A 19,381-nucleotide genomic window follows, 5' to 3' on the forward strand; every position below is an offset into this window, starting at 1 on the left:
CTTTAAAAAATACTACACACATGTAGCCTGGTTTGGTGACAGAAGAGGGTAGGTCATTAAAAATTACCAAATGAAAACACAACCTAATATTGTAAGGAAGTAATTTGTGGATCATCTTTTTTTGATAAAGTACTTTTATCCCCAAAATATAAGAAGGCTTATATTCAATAAGACAAAAAACCCAGTTAAAATTTAGGTAGAAGATCTGAACAGACATTTCACTATAGACACTCAGCTACGAAGCACATAAAATATACTTAATACTATTAGTCACTAGGGAAATATAAATTAAAACCATAATCAATTCATACTTCAAACTCAGTAGAGTGGCTGCCAAAGATAGAAAAGATGAACTCATTCATTTTTCATGGGAATATAAAATGGTGCAGCCATTTTAGAAAGCTGGCAGTTTCTTTAAAAATTAAACATAAATTTACCATACAACCCAGCAGAACTGAAATACTGAAATTCCTAGGATCTCTCCAACAGAACTGAAAACATATGGCCATCCAAAAACTTGTACGTTAATGGTCATAGAAGCATTATTCAAAATAGGCAAGAAGTCAACACAACCTAAATACCTACCAACTGATGAATGGATAAATGAAATGTGATATATCCATTAAAAAGGAATACTATTCAGGAATAAAAAGGAATGAACTACTTGTACATGCTATGATGTGGATCAACCTCTAAAATATTTTGCTATATGATTTCACTCATATGTGGCATCTAATGAACAAACTGAACTAACAAGCAAAACAGAGACAGACTCATAGGGAGCAGATGACAGCTAGTGGGGTGGGGAGGTTAGAGGGTGGAGGGACTGAACAAAAAGGAAGAAGGACTCAGGGACATGGACAATAACATGGTGATCTCTGGAGAGGGGGATATCAGGGGATTAAATGGTAATGGAAAAAATATAATAAAGATCAACTTTTAAAAAACTAAAATAAAATATTATGCTACATGAAGGAAGCCAGACACAAAAGACCATACAGAGTATGATTCAGTTTATCTGAAATGTCCAGAAATGTAATTATAGAGAGACAGAAAGTATATTAAGTAATCATCTGGAGTAGGGTGTGGGGATGGGAGTGACTGAACATGGGCACAAGGGACATTTTAGATGGTAGAAATGTTCTAAAAGTGGATCACTGTGAAAGCTGCACAATTCTGGAAACTTGCTAAAAATCATTAAATTGTACGCTTAAATGGGTAAATATTATAGTATATAAATTATACCTCAATGAAACTATTTTAAAAATACTTCCTTTTAAAATAATACCCACTAGAGCATAGCCTCATTTGAAAATAGGGTGTACAAATGGTCTCAGAGTTTCTCCCCCCACCGTGGGTAGATCTTCCAGCTGAGTGCAAAGGGCAAGCCTCATGAGTCCAGGCTGCCCTCATTTCAGCATTTGTAACCACATGCACCGTGTCCACATGCTAACAAGGGGCAGAAATGAAATGTTTACGAAGGACACACTTTTCAATTCCCTGTGTGTACTTTAGAGACATCCACTTTAATACAATGATCTCCTGGTATAAAGCATTTTCATTATACATTAAAGCAGATCCTTTCATATCCCCACAACATAATCTTTTGATAGACAAGATCCTTTGAGTTTCTGTGTTTAAATGTTTAAAATATTACCTAACTCAGACATCTCATTAAATCAGACATGTCCTCCCACCTCCACTCCAGTTTGTTTAAATGAGAGCCATTCATAACATTCTTCTGGAATTATAAATGGGATTATACCTTGACCAAGAATATAGATATACATCATGCACATACGCATGCTAAAGAACAGAGGCCGTACGAGATGCTAAAAATGCATTTTTCGTTTTTGGTGACTGGAGATACATTTTTGTCCTTAACATCATGTACCTGGAATGTGATGGACCTCTTTCCTGGGAAGTCTGGGAGGACAGACTTCCATCGAAGGAGTTGCCCCGGTGATAGCCTGAAATGGTGGTCTTGGGGGAGATGGAATCTGACTGGAGCGTCTCACAGACCACCTGGAGTCCCTTTTGGAGGTGGAGACAGCGGATTAATTTTTTTCTTTTCAAGTACACCCTCTAGAACCAGCTATCATATTACATACATCGTTCTTTAAAATAAAAAATTGCAGCATAGCTAATTGTAATGTCACAAACCAAGGAATTTTGCCTTTAACTGATAGAGTGGAGACAGACTTTGAGAGGGCACCAATGTCATCTTAAACACCAGGCTAAGGACTTTCACATACTTTATTTCATTTTTCCCTGGATTCAGTTCCTTTTCATCTCCATATCCAGTACCCATGGGAGGAGTATGACAAATCAACAACTCATCAAAGATATGTCAATACTGAGGTGGACCAAATAGAGTCAGAGTCATGAGGCTGAAACCAAGCAACAGGTTAGTAAGAGCTAATCAAATATATGCCAGATATGAAAATGGAGTGCAAGGTTCAGGTTTTTTCATCACATATCAGAGTAGGGATGCAATATATTTTTTTCCAATTGACCTTTATTCTGAGTAAAGACTCAGAGGCAAAAACTGCATGCTCTGTTTATTGGACACAGTGCTTAACTAATGGAAAGAGTAATCCAGGCCACTTAAGAAAGGTGATTCTGGGTGGTACAAGGCACAGAGAACCAGGCAGAGGAGTTCAGTCTTGAGGTGATGGATCCACTATAGGCGTTTAAGACAGAAGGGGTATGATGAAAGGATGGCACCTTGCATGTATCAATAATAAGCCTCTGTGGGATGATGAGTTAATGAACGATGCATTAGGGAGATTAGTCAGGCATGCTTAACTGATATGTATGTGAAGCAGGAGAGGCTAGAGGCAGAAAATTCAATCAGGTAGCTCAAGCTGCGATCTGGTTATAAGGACCTTTATTTAGAGGGTAAAAGCAGGCACAGAGTCTAAAGAGCACAACTGAGCTACATAACAAAAAAGAAAACAAAATACGCATATGGTTTCTCAGCAACAAAATCAAATAAAGAGAATTAAAGAGAATGAAATATGATATTTATGTATTTCATTGTGTCTAAGATGTGATCAGTTATGATACACCATTATTTTATGTTCGATTAAGAAAAAAACAGTGAAATAAGCCAGTTGGCGAAAGATAAATACCATATGATTGCATATAAGGAACAAAATAAACTAATGAGCAAAATAGAACCAGAAGCATGGATACCTGGAACAGACTGACAGCTGTAAGACGGAAGGAGGGACGTGGGGACTGATTGAAAGAAGGCGAAGGACTAGTCAAAGAACACATATGGAGGACCCATGGACATAGACAACGGTGCGGGAATTGACTATGGAAGTGGAGGATGGACGAGGGGGAGGGGGTGCAGGAGGAAAACATTGTGACAACTATAACAGCATAAACCACAGTAAAACAAAGATTTTATTTAAAAAAGAGAAAGAAATCAGGAAACTTCTTATCAGTGAGGACTTTTTATTTTATACTTATTAAAGGGTCTATCTCAGACATATGTAGGAATAGGTTTTGATTATATACCCATCCTGTGTTTATGTCAAAAGGAAAATATTAGTGCAATAAATTGGGTAGGTATTCATAATACATTTAGAAATTTCAGCTCAGAGTGGTTGATACATGGTTTTCCACAGAATGACTTTTTCTATGTGAAGAGTGTTATCTTGTAAAATAGTGCTTCATTATTCCCTCTGACATATTCTTCTAAGGCCACTAATCCTGGTTCTTCAAATTCAGTTCTGGAAATGACTGAAGTCATGCTCCACAACAAGGAAAACTATATCAAGACTCCTACCAGGCAGGGAGATTGTAAGAAGCTAAAAAGCATCAACTACACTCAATTGCAAAGATGTTAAAAGTGAGAGACACACATCTTCGAAGAGATAAAATATAGCATCTAAATCACAGAGTCTGTATTTAGCAATTACTCAGTAAATAGTGGATATAATAGGACTTGAAAACTTCCAGTTCGGAGGGTATAAAAGATGATGATACTCCTAACAGTAATACTCCATCACTTGAAAAGGGGATCCAGTTTTGATGAAAGCCAGCAAATTTTACTTTATGCATGTTGAATTGGAAGTGAAGGCAGCTCATATGAATACAAGCTAAGTTTGTGGAGGAAGCTGTGAACTACTTTTGCCTTCATTTCTTTCTTTTACACACCAAAGAGTGATGACAAATTTGCTTTGAATTATATTCTGTTTCATTATACATCTTCTGTTTTATGTGCATTAGTCTTGATTTCTCATTAAACTTTTAGATTCCTTAAGAGTAGGACTATATCTTATGACTATTTTCTATTCCCTCCTCCCTACCTGCTAAAGCACGATTTTACCTACATTCAAGTTGCCTAACAAATAGGGGACTCAATAACTGACTGAGAACAAGATGCTATTTTAGTTAACATGGGATGAATAATGATAACTAACATTTAAAGTTACATGCTAGCCATTGAGATAAAGCAATACTTACTATACACTAGCCATTGGAATAAACCAAATCTTGTTTGGTATACAGTCTTTTTTCAGCACCCTCACCCACACTTTGGGGAAGTACATAAAATTATTTTCCACATTGACAGATAGAAAGCCCGAGGCTGTTTAAAGTTTCATATTCAGAGAGGAGGAGCCAGCACTGAAGCCAAGTTGTACCACTACAGAACTCGTCTTACCCTTCACACTACACCGCACCCAAGGAACGGCTGCCCCCTTTCCTCTCATGGTTAAAATAAACTCACCTCTCCATGTCTTGTGTCCTGATTTGGTGATTCACAGGTCTGACTCTGACTGTTAACAGGAGAGCTTCTCTTAGCTGCAAAAATGGAAGAAATGCTATCACAAATGTTGTAGTTCATTTTATTTCATAAGTTCATTTTATTTTCAAATATAAAAACTTATTCTAACACTTATTCATTATCACTTTAAAAAGAAGACATTTAATAACAGATGTTGTAAGAGAAATCACAGAGCCAATTAAAAAATCTTAGCATTTCTAAATTTTTAATCTAGATCTCTTCATCTATTTAGTCTGACTCATTAGGTTAAGTGCTAAAAAGTTGGCAATACTAAAAACAGTAAGAGTTAACATCTACACGGTACTTAATGTCTGCCAAGCCTTCTATACGTGTTACACATCAACTTATTTAGCCCTTAAAGTAACCTTATTATAACCTATAGTATATTTTTAGACCCATTTTACAGATGAAGACATAGGGCACAGCAAGTGTAACTTGCCTAGGGTCACTTGACCTTGTATAAGTTTCCAGCCCAGGTTATCCAGCTCCCAGGTCTGTGCTCTAATGACCACAATAAGCTGCCCCTGAAGGAAGATTCAGACCAGTTACATCTTTACCTCGTGATGGAGAACAATGGGAAGCAAAGATGCCAGTGTCCCATGTGAATTGTGAGTAATCTGATGCTGAGAGGAAGGTAATTTACCAACTGTACAAAGCACGAGACCAAGGGGATTGCCAGCCACGTGGCATTGCTTTTTCTTCTGGCCATGTTGTCTGAGCTGAGTTTAATTTCCCCTGAGATTAAGGGCACAGGGGTCAGGAAGAGGGGAAAGGAGCTCACTGTGGATATTATTCAGAAGCAGAGGGAGGGTAAAGGTACTGTTCACCTGGGCATGAATTCTTAATAGTTTTTGCACACGTGTTAAATGATAGTTTAGGGATGAGGAGAGAAGGAAAGGGAGGAAAAGGATGAGGGAGGGAAGGAGAGAGGGAGGGAGGGAGGAAGGGAGGAGATTGAGAGATTGAGATAAAGGAGAGGGAAAGAGAGAACCTAAATTTGAAGAAACATCTACATTTATATAAAAGATAGGTCTTAAAATAAATGAAAAATGTTTTTCTTTAATAAACATAAAGATATGGCTTTTCAGTAATTGTTTTATTTTACTATAGTGTATTTTATTTTTCTTATGTCTTATTTACACTGTTTTCAGTTTTCTAATCTCATACGTCTGTCTTTACTCTCGGATTGTTTTAATTGAATGAAATTAACTTCATTCCATCCATAGAATCTGAAGTAGATCACTCTAGCTATGACATCTTTACTTATTTGGTTCCTTGATGTTTAAACCACCAAGGTTTACTCTTGATTTTATCATTTATTTCCATGGTTAATGTATTTTATACATGTAGGTTGTAGGGTTATTCTACTTCTACTATATGAAAAATTTCATCTTACTTTTGAATAACTATAGAAAGCATATGCCACTATAAACATTTTATCTCATATATGAATCAGATGGCACTCCTAGTTTACAAAATTCCTTAACAATTATGTCCCTGCAAGGTTGTGTTAAGTCACACAAGAAGTTTAAATGACTTATTCAAAGTCACACAACAGAAGAGCATGTGCCCTTGGTTTAGAGATGCTCATCATGTGAGTGACTCTTGAGCAGGGAACACCTAGATAACTCCCTGGAGAAATTTTCTTCCTCTTGGCCTCTTTAAGGGCAAATTCCCCCGTCACCCTCCTTCCCACATGTAAGGGAGTCTGGTAAGCCATCCCAGCGGGTGTCTGAGTTACGAACCTGTGATGATGTTCCTGATGGGCTTCACCAACGCTGTGAAGCCAGAGACTTCGGGCTGTCTGTGCTCCCACATGGGCTGCCATATAACAAGCCCGCTGGCCAGTCGGAACGTGAGGTCAGATTCCTGGGGGAAGAGAAGACCTAGGTCACAAAGTGGCCTCTAAGAACTGGTTGAAAGGACCAGTCAATGCAAGGATTAACATCAGTCATGAGGTTATTTCCAAAATAGGTTGACCTTCCAGATATTCTTTCATCACACAAATGAGTGTTCCCAGGGTGAACCAAAAGTCCTAGGTTATTGTCACAGTTACTGTGGAAATCACGGTGGTCTGCTTGAGGCAAAATTAATATTTAATTAAAATTCAGCTCTGGGCAAAGCACAAAACACAGAATTTATTGTTTTGTGTCAGCAGTGATAGAGGCCTGTTTATTTATTTAAGTCCTAGCAGATCTCTTTCATTGCGGTAATCATTATTACTCCTCTTAATTAATTGTCTTTCTTTCTTCCTCAAAAGCCAGTATCCTCAGATGCTGGTTATTTGACTTTCTATTCTCCAATCCATCTCTTGTTCTTGTGGGATCAGGAACACATATTTAGACACTTCCTAGTATATTATTTTGTAATGCTGCCCTTTCAACAGTCTTCAACGCCTTGAAGGTAGGGATATATCAGGCATCTTCCCTCCCCCACAGCGCCTATCATAATCATAATGCTTAAGACAGCATTAGGAATTGGTTGCACAATACTTGCTGAGTTGCACTGACTTTACAACCCAAACTTATTCAATTTATCTACAATTTTAGGTCTCTTGCAGGGAGCACGTTTTGTGTTTCATCATTACATCATTTTGAGAGACTATGTTTAAGATGCACTCCCATAGTGCGTAAGTACAAATATATGACATTCTTAGATTACATGTTAAACAACTCAGCCTCTCAAAACTATGCAGAGCCAGGAACAGAGAATGGGGTGGGAGTTTAATGAACACAGCTTAGACTCAGGCATTCACTTATGGCAGTGATTGCAATCCCAGCTTGCATATTATAATCGCCTGGGGAGCTTTTAAAACATAGGAGGCCCAGGCCTCACTTCCTCCCCTACCCAGACCAATTAAATTAGAGTCCCTGAGCTTTTCTAAAGTTCCCTCTGGTGACTCTCTCATGTAGCCATGTGATCCACTGGAAACCACTGATCTAAAAATATAGTAGCTAGGAAGAAACTGGAAAAAAAGAAGTAAAGTGATTCTGCAAATGGTGAATTGGTGTAGCTCAGCGTCAAAGGAAGCTTCAACTGGAAAAGCTGGGGAAATCCCTGAATAAATCTGCATATGGGCTATCCATTGGGACGTGGGCACCACTGTGGGGCTCACCACAGGAAAGCTTCTAGGACTCCCTGTGGAAATACATTCATTCTACAAGTATGTAAAACCACTTACTCTGTACTTGGTACCATTATAGATTCTGGGACACATTAGTGAACAAAATATACAAAATCCCTGATCCGGAAGGAGCCTTGGCTTGGGGTGGTGAACACATGAAATATACAGATGATGTGTTATAGAATTGTACATCTGAAATCTATGTAATCTTATTAACCAATGTCACCCCAATACATTCAATGAAAATTTTGAAAAATCCCTGCTCTCTTAGTGCAAAGGAGAATCAAGCAGGTAAAGAGGTATATCAGACCAAGTATTTCTATTTTAGACAGGATGGCCAAGGAAGGCGTTATTGTAACAGTAACGTTTGAGAAAGGATCTGAAGGAAATGAAGGAGATACCATGTAGATATTTCCAAAAAAAATCTTTATGTGAAAAGGGATCAGCAAATGCAAGGCTCTAAGCACATTTCTCATGTGTCAAGAAATAGCCAGGAGTGAAAGAAAGAACAGTAGAAAAACATATGGTCAGAGAAGTTACTGAGTCGCAAATAATACAGGGTCTGATAGGCCATACTGAGGCCTTTGGCAATGATGGAGTAGGACAGGAAGCCACTGGAGGGCTTTGAGTAGTGGAATGATGTGATTGGATATAAGTTTTGATAGGATCACACAGACTATTGAGAATTAAGGGCACAGATGGAAAGAGAGACTATTTGGGAAGCTACAGTATCACCTGGGGGAAGGATGATTAGACTAGGATGTCAGTAGAGGTTAAAATGAGAAGGGGTAGATTATGGACACATTTTGAGGATAAAGCTTACTGACCAGAAGTGGAGTATAAGAGAAAAAGGTGTGAAAGATTTTTGGCTTTGTCACTGATAAAGATGGACAAGATAAAGGAGGAGCAGTCTGGGGATATCAGGAGCCTCGCTTTAGACACACTGGATTTGGTGCGCCGGTTAGGCATTCAAGTAGAGATTCTGAGTAAACAGCTAGACAGGAAGGTCTGGCCTTAAAGGGAGAGTAACCTCACTTCCCTTGAAATGACATGCGGAAGGCTGCCTAACATTACGTGTGGTATTAGATCCAGCAAGCAGGGAATTAATAGCAGGCAAAGCTTATCAGATTTGTCTGCAGAAATGCAGGACACTGACTCTCAATTGATCAGGTTTTGGTGATTTCTTAGTTTCTGAGCTCAGTCCTTTTCCATGTTTCTCATAAGTGATCTTGACACAGATAAAACTTCGATGGACACTGCTGCAGTAAGTGAGCTCTTATTCTGAAACCCTGGCCTTTAACTGGTGACACTTAGCACCCACTGATGGTTGCTGTCGTCATTTTGTTCTATTTTATATACTCCCAACTAGACTGTATATCTCTTGAAGACAAGTTGAGATCTCCTTCTATTGTGCATTTCTCCTGGAGCATCATATTTATTTGATTAATTTTACCTTCCCCAAATAACACCAGTAAATCCAATCAGTCTTCAGAACTAAAACCTGCAGAAACCATGGCTTTCTCTTATTTTCCTTTGTAAGCCCTCTTAAATTGGCTGAATCCATAAACTCTGGGACCCTAATTCCTCTTCTAGAGTCCTCTTTGATGAGTCGCCCAATGCTGGGCAAACAGAAATGACAAGATAATCCTAGCTGGAGAAGGTACTCTTTATCACTCAAAGAGCTAAACAGCTACAGGGCAAGTGGTCTGCAGGAGAAAAACCAGAGGGTGTGCACGTTGGCAGAGCCAACATCCCCGCACTTCAGATGCTTTCTTGCTTGTGCTGAAAGCACGTTTTTGTGATGGTATGAAGCAGCTCTAAATGTGCTTACCAGTAGCTTAGAGACATCTACTTGAACAATTAGCATTTTAAATTCCACTTTAAAATTGCTTACTTCACACATATGGATTTTATAAAAATCTCCTTGACAGCTGAGGTTTTATTTTATTCCCTGCTATTTCCCCAGGACTCTGAAGGGTGCCTAGCATATAGTAGGCATTCAATAAATATTTATTGAAGAAATAAGGGAATATAATCAAATCAAGAAAATATTAATATCACATTTAAAGTACATCCCTTAGGTATAATAATATTAATTTTTCATTGATAAAATTAAATTTAGTCTAAGGTGAATAATATATTTGACAGAATTTTCAGGTTATTATTTCATGTGCAATACCTGAGCTAGTTATAAATTTAAGTCATAAAAGCATACATTAAATTATACACTGTCTTATAGAAGGATGAGTCACTTATATAGATTTATTTGCTTCTCAGTGAATTAATTAACTCAATAAACAAATTAAATACTTATGAAACACAGATATTAGGTGAGTTATCCAGAACACAATGATAATTCTTACCTTCAAACTAATCAGAATTTAGTGGGAGAAACAGACACATAAAGAGATAAGGAAAAACTGAAAATAACAATAAAGATATATCTAGAATATTATAAAAATGTAGGGGATGGGAGCATGGATTTTGAATGCAGCTCTCAAGGACAAGTAGGAGTTTTCAAGGCAGAAGGCTGGAGCATGATGGCTTCCAGGCAGCAGGACCAGCAAGAAAATAGGCCTGAAAAAACCACATTATGCTCTGGGGAGAACTCCAAGCATTTGGAGTTCATAGGCAGAAGTTTCCAGGCACGTCATGGAGGGCCAAGTTACAGATTAAGAAGTCAGAGTTTGACCTTCTCTGTCAAACTGTATAATGAAAAATCAACAAATTACTTCCAGCATGTTGGTGATATGGCCAGATTTTCATTTGAAATAGATCATTTTGGTATTGAGGTTGGATTTTAGGAGATGAACTTGAAGTCTATCAATGCATTTAGAAAGTGGCCCAAGAAAGAGGTCCAAGTAAGGGATGATAAAATCTTGGTTTAATATAATAAATAGGGACCAAAAAAAAAGAGATGTGGTACATTTGAGAACTATTTAGGAGACAAAATGAGGAAGAGTCTATGATTAGTGAAATGTGTTGGAAAGAATGAGGGAGTTCAAAGGTAGTTCCTAGTGGTTGAGTTAATGTAAATGGGTCCATCACCTGCAATACAAAACATTGGGACAAGGGCTCATTCCAGGAGAAATCTGAAGTGCCCATAGATCATCTGTTTGGAGAAGCTAGCTGGCAATTTGATCTACAGACCAGGAGAGGAGTCTAGTTTAGAGATGCAGAACTAGGTGACCTCAGCCTATGGAACACAAATAGTAAATGAAACTGGAGAGGTCTTCCAAAGAGAAGAGAGAATGGGAAGAGCAAAGGGTCCAGGGTGCATCTCTGAGGAAGCTCAATGTTAAAGGGGCTGCCAAAGAAGATAAGCTCTCCAACGAAACAAGGAGAACCGGTAGAGTGCGGGGTCACCAAAGCAACTGGAATTTTCAAGAAGGCGTGATGGTAGTTTCAAATGCAGCTGATCTTTTACTGAGAGGAGGACTGCAAAGTAAAGATTAGGGTAATAGCTCGTCCTCACTTCACCTCTATTCCCCCTCCGCCTAACACCACCTTTCTGCTTACCTTGATCCTGTGGACTAGAGGGGCAAACAGAAACACAAAGAGCTCCACAGTAGCCATGGAGTTCTGGAATATCTTCCTTCGGCTGTTCTCTTCTTCATCGTTGGCGCTGCTTTGGCAAGGAGGCCCTGGAGAACCCTGGTTTTCAATCTGGTGGATGAAGGCGCTGCTACTGCCACCCCAGCTGGATCCTCGGTCTGTGCCCCCAAACCGCTCACTGTTGCAGTCCTGGGGTGCCTCCAGGAGCATCCAGTGCAGGGTGTGAAGGAGCTTTGTCTCAGCCACGCCCAGTTTATCCTGGTGGCCTGCATGACATAACCACATGGCCAGGTTAAGGCAAACTCTATGGCCGGAACAATAGATGTCAATTTGGGGACTGGAACGAACATCTCTGTTTTGTTCTGTGGTTCGATTTCCTGGGAGACGCTAGCATTTCTCTATACCTGTTGCAACAACTGATGGATGGGCACATTCTTGTTTTGGGGCTTTCTAACAGGCTGCAGTCTCTGCAGAATGACATACTGTCATAGGACAAGAAGCTGCATGCATGTGTCTCCTCAATCAGATACCATGTACAGTTGACCCTTAAAGGACATGGACTTGAACTCTACCAGTCCATTTATAGTTGTGGACTTTTTATTTTGATAAATGCAGTTGACCCTTCTTTATCCTTGTGTTTTGCATCCACAGATTCAACAAACCAGGACCAAAAATACTGTTTTCAATCTGTGATTGGTTTAATCCACAGGTGCAAGGGCAGACTACAGAGTTAACAGTTATATGCGGATTTTCATCCTGAGGGGGTGGGTTGGGGGTTGCAAGGGTGGAGGTGGGGGTGTGTGTGGGGTGTTGTGTGCACCTAATCACCCTCTCACCCCAACCCTCCACCCGTTGTTCAAGGGTCAACTATATATTTCCAAATGGGCAGCATAATGGTTAAGAGAAGATAGTAGCTACTTGATTTTAGGCAGCGTGACCAGGAGAGGACTCTCTATAAAGGTAACATTTGAGCAGAGGCCCAAAAGAGGAGAACGAACTGGATGAAAAAGAGCATTATATTAACATGGGGTAGATTGCTAGGATAGACTGTTATGTGATAAAAGAAATCTAAAAATATATAAAAACAAAAAACAATCTTTATGTAGCTGCATGCACATACACATAGTACTACAGAGTGAAAGTGGTCACTTTAGGAGCCAGGAGGGCAAAGGGGACAACCCTGATGGGAACCCCTCTTGGATGAGCGAGGATCTTCAGCTTTCCCATAATATCATAATATTTAGAAGGATAATATATTCAGGTACTACTACTTATACAATTAATTTAAAAATAAGAGTTTCCTCATTGGTAATATGGAGATAATAGTGGTAGGAATGCGGGGTGAGGAGTGAGAATTAAATGATAGGATGTGGACAGGACCCGAATAATGGTATTATGAATGCTGACCACAAAGGACGATCGTATACCATACAAAGTGACACAGGAGCACCAACCTAGCTTGTTCCTGTTTGAAAGGAGGGTTGCAGTGCAGTGGAGGACGTGAGGCAAAGCAGCCTGCACCAGCTCCCATCTGGAAATACTCTGGATGGCTTCAGAGAGGGCCGGAGAGAGGCCATGCAGCTTGTTTTCCACCAACACTCGTTCAAAGGACTACACGTACAAAGAGGAAAAAGAAAAACAAAGACAGCATATACAATAAGGATTGGAGATTCTGACTGGTGAAAAAATGACAAGGTAATGTATACCCTAAAAGATGCAAATGGATGGACCAGATTCAGGTGTTCAGGTTTTTATCAAAAGTATATGGCTTGAATTATTAAATAATTATCATGGCCATCAAAATAAGTTTCCTCTAACAAAGAGTGCAACACATTTAATTCATGAAATTTTTGCACATAATGTTATAAAATGCTGCTGAGTCATTCAAAGAGGCTGTCACAACTGCATACCAAAGTGAAAAGTCTTTTGTAAAAGTGTCTTTAGGAACAGAATTTATGTCAATGTTTGCCAAGTGGTAAATAGGATGTACTCTTTCAAGAAATCTGATTTTGGAGTCTCTGAGTTACTCCATCCCCCAGAATGACTAGGCACAGGACACTGCTTACCAAATGCCTGGAATCATCAAGGTACTTAATATGCCTGTTGAATAAAGAAAGGAAGGGAGAGAAAAAGAGAGAGAGAGGGAGCAGGAAAAAGAGCTATTTTTGCTTTGCTGGTTTAACTCTTCTATGCTGGCCAGGAATATTTTCAGAGAGTTTAGTATGCCATAACAATTTTGATCTACTCCAGGTTTATTTTTTTCTTTTTAAGGGGAAAGAATATATGTTGGAGAAAGTGCAGCTAAAAATACAAAAAAAAATTTAGTAAGTATTTGACTTGTATGAACAGAACCTGATGGTTACTCAATGTCCCAAATGGTCTAGAAAATTATGTAAGTGTGTTGTAGAGTGATCATAATCCAAATCCTAAATGTTTGAGCTGTAATATTAGAATTATTAGGATATGCAAGAAAAAGATGTGGTTTAATACAGAAATTGTCCAAAGGAAACCATTTACTTTTTGACTCAAAAAAAAAAAAAGAAGAAAAAAAATTCATAATGAAAAGCATGCTAAGTTTTGGTAGGGAGTGAAATCAGAGATCTAGCCCTTTAAAAAAAAGAAGAAGAAGAAGGCTTTTGGATATGCTCACAATGCAAATCTAAATATTTTTAAATTTCTCAGCTCTCAAGTAATTTTTAGTAGATAAAATAACTTTTAATTTAGATACTTATATTTTTATATCTACTCACATGAATGTGACTTAGGTATTTGATGTCATGTCACATTAAAAATGTCAGATATATTGTTGCAAAGAACAAGGAAAAGTCACAGTTATTTTAAGCTAGGATAGTTGTAAGCATGTTTTAATAAAGGCTCAGAGATTTCAAGTGTCAAAATACTCAAGATCAGGGGTGTCCAAACTTTTGGTGTCTCTGGGCCACACTGGAAGAAGTAGAGTTGTCTTGGGCCACACATTAAATACACAAACACTAACAAAAACAAAAAAAATCTGAGAACTTCCAGCCCAGATGGAGGTGTAGGTAGATACACTTTGATGCCTCATATAACCAAAAGAAGGACAATAACAAAGTTAAAAACAAAAGCAACCAGAACTTCCAGAAAATCAAACTACACGGAAGTCCAACAACCAAGGAGTTAAAGAAACATTCACCCAGACAGGTAGGAGGGGTGGAGACAGGCAGCCAGTGCAGAAGGCAGCAAGGCCGTGGCTGATGGACCAGGCAGGCAGGCGGAGGCTGGCGGACTGGTTGGTCCCATAGTTGCATGCGGATAAACCGAGAGGAACAACAGGGGAGCGAGACAAACCATGCGATCCAGGGTTCTAGCACGGGAAAAGAAAGCCTTAAAACCTCTGGAGGCAAAAATCTGTGGGGGTCGTAGCAAGAGAAACTCCCAGGCTCACAGGATAGTCCACTAGAGAGACCCACGAGGTCCTAGAGCGTACACAAACCCATCCACCTGGGAATCAGCACCACAAGGGCCCAATTTGCTTGTCGGTAACAGGGGAAGTGAGCTGGCAGAGAGCTGCGTAAGCAGCACTGTTCCCTCTCAGACCCCTCCCCAACAGGCATTGTCATAATGCAGCCACCTGGGTAGCCCCGCCTAGGCAAATACCTAAGGCTCCGCCCCTTCCAACATAACTGGTGCCACAATACAAAGAAATATGACCCAAATGAAAGAACAGATCAAAACTCCAAAAATAGAACTAAATGAGGAAGAGATAGCCAATATATCAGATGCACAGTTCAAAACACTAGTAATCAGGATGCTCACATAAATGGTTGAGTATGGTCACAAAATGGAGGAAAAAGTGAAGGCTATGCAAAGTGAAATGAAGAAAAATATACAGGGAACCAACAGTGAAGGGAAGGTAACAGGGACTCAAACTAACGATTTGGAGCAGAAGGAAGAAATAAACATTTAACCAGAACAGAATGAAGAAACAAGAATTTTAAAAAATAAGGAGAGGCTTAGGAACCTCTGGGACAACTTTAAACATTCCAACATCCGAATCATAGGGGCACCGGAGGGAGAAGAGGAAGAGCAAGAAATTGAAAACTTATTTGAAAAAATAATGGAGAACTTCCCTAATCTGGCAAAAGAAATACCTTGCAGGAAGTCCAGGAAGGTCAGAGAGTCCCAAAGAAGTTGGACCCAAGGAAGCACACACCAAAGCACATCATAATTGCATTACCCAAGATTAAAGATAAGGAGAGAATCTTAAAAGCAGCAAGAGAAAAGGCGAGAGTTCCCTACAAAGGAGTTCCCATAAGACTATCGGCTGGTTTCTCCAAAGAAAACTTACAGGCAAGAAGAGGCTGGAAAGAAGTATTCAAAGTCATGAGAGCCAAAGACCTACATCCAAGATGACTCTATCCAGCAGAGCTATCATTTAGAATGGAAGGGCAGATACAGTGCTTCCCAGATAAGGTCAAGTTAAAGTAGTTCATCATCACCAAGCCCTTATTATATGAAATGTTAAAGAAACTTACCTATGAAAAAGATCAAAACTATGAACGGTAAAATGACAACAAACTCACAACAATCAATAACTGAACTTAAAAACAAAAACGAACTAAGCAAACAGCTAGAACAGGAACAGAATCACAGAAATGGAGATCACATGGAGGGTTATCAGCAGGGTAGGGATGGGGAGAGAATGGGGAAAAAGGTAGAGGAAATAAGAAGCATAAATGGTATGTACAAAATAGACAGGGGAAGGTTAAGAATAGTATAGGAAATGAAGAAACCAAAGAACTTACATGTACAACCCATGGTCATGAACTAAGAGGGGGGAGAATACTGGTAGAAGGGGTGCAGGGCGGAGGGGAATAAAGGGGAGGAAAAAAATGGGACAATAGTAATAGCAAAATCCATAAAATATACTTTAAAAGAACAAAAAACTTATAATGTTTTAAGTATATTTACAATTTTGTGTTGGGCCACATTCATAGCCATCCTGGGCCACGTGTGGCCCACAGGCCATGTGTTGGACACCCCTGCTCTGGATCAATGAAAAACAATTTCTATTAATAGACTCTTATTTGAAAGTTAGATATTAAAAATATCTGTGACAACTCTGAAGAACAGGAGATGTAACAAAACAAAGTCCTGCTTGAGAGTGTGATTGTGTGTGTTTGTATGTGTGTGTGTGTGTTTAACTCTCCTGTTGGCTTCCATGCTAGTTTGTGGCATGGAATGTGAATGTGAAATGACACATTTCAGGGCCCTTAGAAGGTCAACTATGGAGACATTTGCAAATATTCATGGCAATATCTAAATAGGGAGATTTTCACTTTTAGGTTATAACATATACAATGTGAACTCCAAATTTTAATGAAGTCTGTAGAAATCCCATTTCATTTGCTGCGCAATTTCATTGTCTTCTGTTCTCAATTGTGAAATGGGAATTTGTAGGGATATGGGGTTCACTTAACATCTTAGGACAAGGCACTCTATTTTGCATAAATACAGGGTTAGGCAAAAGTAGGTTAAATTACCAGCCTTTATTACCTAAAAGATAAATCATAAGAAAGAGTACAAAATAATAACAACAATAATAATATGACAAATAATACAAATAAATAAAACAATAATAAGAATAAACTCTGTTGTGTGTACTCACAATTGTAAACCTACTTTGCATACTCCTAGTATCATTTTAATATCATTATTTTAATAATTATTTTATATCATCCATTTTCAGACTTGCATAACACATAAAGGACATGAAAGTTCAAAATTGCATATTACTTTGTTTGAATTCATAGATACTCACTTTATGAACTTTCACTATATTACAGTCACAATTTTATTAATTAAGGACTTAATTTATTATCCTGGCCTTGCAAGGCCCTCTGCCACCTGGTTCTCTGTTAATCTCGCAACTCTACTGCTCTATCCCTCCCCCGACTCTGGGTGAAAGTCCCTTAGACTTGCTGTTACCCTCTGCTCTTCTCTTAGTTGTTCATCCCTCCCTTCCTTCAAGTCTGCCTCAGGGTCACATTAGCAGGGAAGCCTTACTCATCCACCACTTCTGAAATGCAACTCCCACCCTAGTGCTCCTTGATCTTGCTTGGTCAATTTTTCTCCATAGTGCTTATCACTATCTGGCTTACTGTGTATTTCACGTGTTTGTGAGTGGCCTGTCTCCCTCCCACTAAGAACACAAACTCTGTATTCCTTTTGATTATTGCTCTATTCCATCATCTAGAACTGTGCCTAACACATAGAAAGTGCTCCATAATGTTTGCTGAGTGAATTAATATATACAGTCTGTATGATTTAATGTCTTTTTTTGGGTTGAAAATACCACACAGAATATGGAAATCATTAAATGGTGAATATTACATACCACACAAGAGGCTTCATATTGCTTCCCCAGTTTAGGCCTCAAAAATGCACTGAAAAATTAATAGAGATATTTGTTACCAACAAAAATGAAATTATTAGAGCATTCTTATGAGATATTTTCCAGTGACTAAGACATGATGTTATGAAACTCAAATTTCATGCCTCCCTACAGCTCGTTAATGAGCAGGTATGAAGCTGAAGCTGACGACATTTGCTTTTACATGTGTAATTACATATATGAAGGAGATGTAGATATCTATGTTTCCTGTATCGACTCTTACTCAAGACTTTTACCTAATCAGATTCTAAATCGCCAGTAGTCAGAAGTAGCGCATTACTTGTGTACAGTGATATTAAAACAGAAAAATGAACACAGCTTGCAGGTCATGATTTCCAGAATCTAATTTCGTATATGATAAATGTCTAAAATAATAATAAAAATAATAGTAGTAGTAATAATAATAAAGGAAAACTTGTTTCCTGTTTATTGGAATAGGTTTCAGGCCTTTCGGGGGGGGGGTAATAAAAAGCCTTATCAAAAATCATTTGACTCTGAGGCTCTAACCAGGAACATTACGCTCTCCGAATCTGGGCAAGAATGGTTAACAAGTGGGCATAGCAGATATTTGCCTAACAGGAGCTAGAAAAACAACAGGTCACCGGGCTGGAATTACAGCAGGAGATGGAGGGGAAATTGGACGCAGGAGCACAACCAGTCATAATTATCTTCCCTAGTTCCCTGCCCCCGCTTCCTAGGCTCTCTGCCCCCCAACCCCTAAATAACGTCTGTATTTATTCAGCAACTGCCAACCTGCCGGTAGTCAAACTTCACTGAAATATTTTTAAATGCGTGTTTTTAAGCGAATGCAGAGGGCTTGCTTTCCAGCCCCAGAGCGGGAGCTGCAGGCTGTGGCGCGGCCTCGGCGGCAGCGGCGGCGGCGTCGGCGGCGGCGGCGGCGAGGACCCGGGCGGCCCCCGGAGCGCCCCCAGCCCGGGCTGGCCCGAGCGGCGCGCCCTTTGCGCCCCTCACCTGGTCTGCCGCCACAGGAAGGTCTGGATGGGCAAGGGGATGCCGCGGCCGCTGTCCTGCTCTTGGCCCTCGGAGCTCTTCCTCTTCACCATGATGGTGGCTCCCGGGAGCCCGACTGCAGGACCCAGCGCTGGCTCCTCAGTAGCCGCCGCCGCCTCCTCCTCCTCCCGTGGCTCTCCCCAACTCTCATCCCCTCCTTCCCCGAGGCAGCGCCGGCTCTCTCCGCCCTGATCCCGCGTCCCTCTCCCCTTCCCCCACCCCTCCCCTCGCGGGGAACATGGCTGCGGGAGGAGGGGAGGGCCGGCGGAGCCGCGGAGCCAGGAGGGGGGCGCTCGGAGCAGCTGCCCGCCTCGCCGCCCCCGCGCCCGCTCCTTGCTTTCAGCACCTCCCACTGTGGACAGCGGCCCGCGCCCACTGGCCAGGCGGGAGACGCGGGCAGGGGGCAGGCCGAGCAGCGGTGGGGTGGCCCAAAGGGTCCACGCTCCGCATCGCACAC

At 40.1% G+C, this 19,381-nt stretch overlaps 1 protein-coding gene across 1 annotated transcript in view; it reads right to left on the bottom strand.

Moving 5' to 3' along the window:
- UNC80 (unc-80 homolog, NALCN channel complex subunit) overlaps nt 1–18,977 on the bottom strand; it is a 180,644-nt gene extending 161,667 nt beyond the window's left edge. The window contains exons 1-7 of the mRNA XM_054585709.1: nt 18,886–18,977; nt 17,857–17,905; nt 12,935–13,091; nt 11,445–11,746; nt 6,547–6,670; nt 4,745–4,818; nt 1,895–2,034 (exon numbers count right to left, since the gene is read on the bottom strand). Coding sequence (XP_054441684.1) covers nt 1,895–2,034; nt 4,745–4,818; nt 6,547–6,670; nt 11,445–11,746; nt 12,935–13,091; nt 17,857–17,905; nt 18,886–18,977 — 938 coding nt within the window. The remainder of the gene's footprint in view (nt 1–1,894; nt 2,035–4,744; nt 4,819–6,546; nt 6,671–11,444; nt 11,747–12,934; nt 13,092–17,856; nt 17,906–18,885) is intronic.
- Nucleotides 18,978–19,381: the final 404 nt, after the last annotated feature.

The sequence above is a fragment of the Pteronotus mesoamericanus genome, unplaced genomic scaffold, assembly GCF_021234165.1.
Source record: "Pteronotus mesoamericanus isolate MK-2021 breed Mesoamerican mustached bat unplaced genomic scaffold, CSHL_Meso_final contig_90, whole genome shotgun sequence".
In the NCBI taxonomy this organism is placed as follows: domain Eukaryota; kingdom Metazoa; phylum Chordata; class Mammalia; order Chiroptera; family Mormoopidae; genus Pteronotus; species Pteronotus mesoamericanus.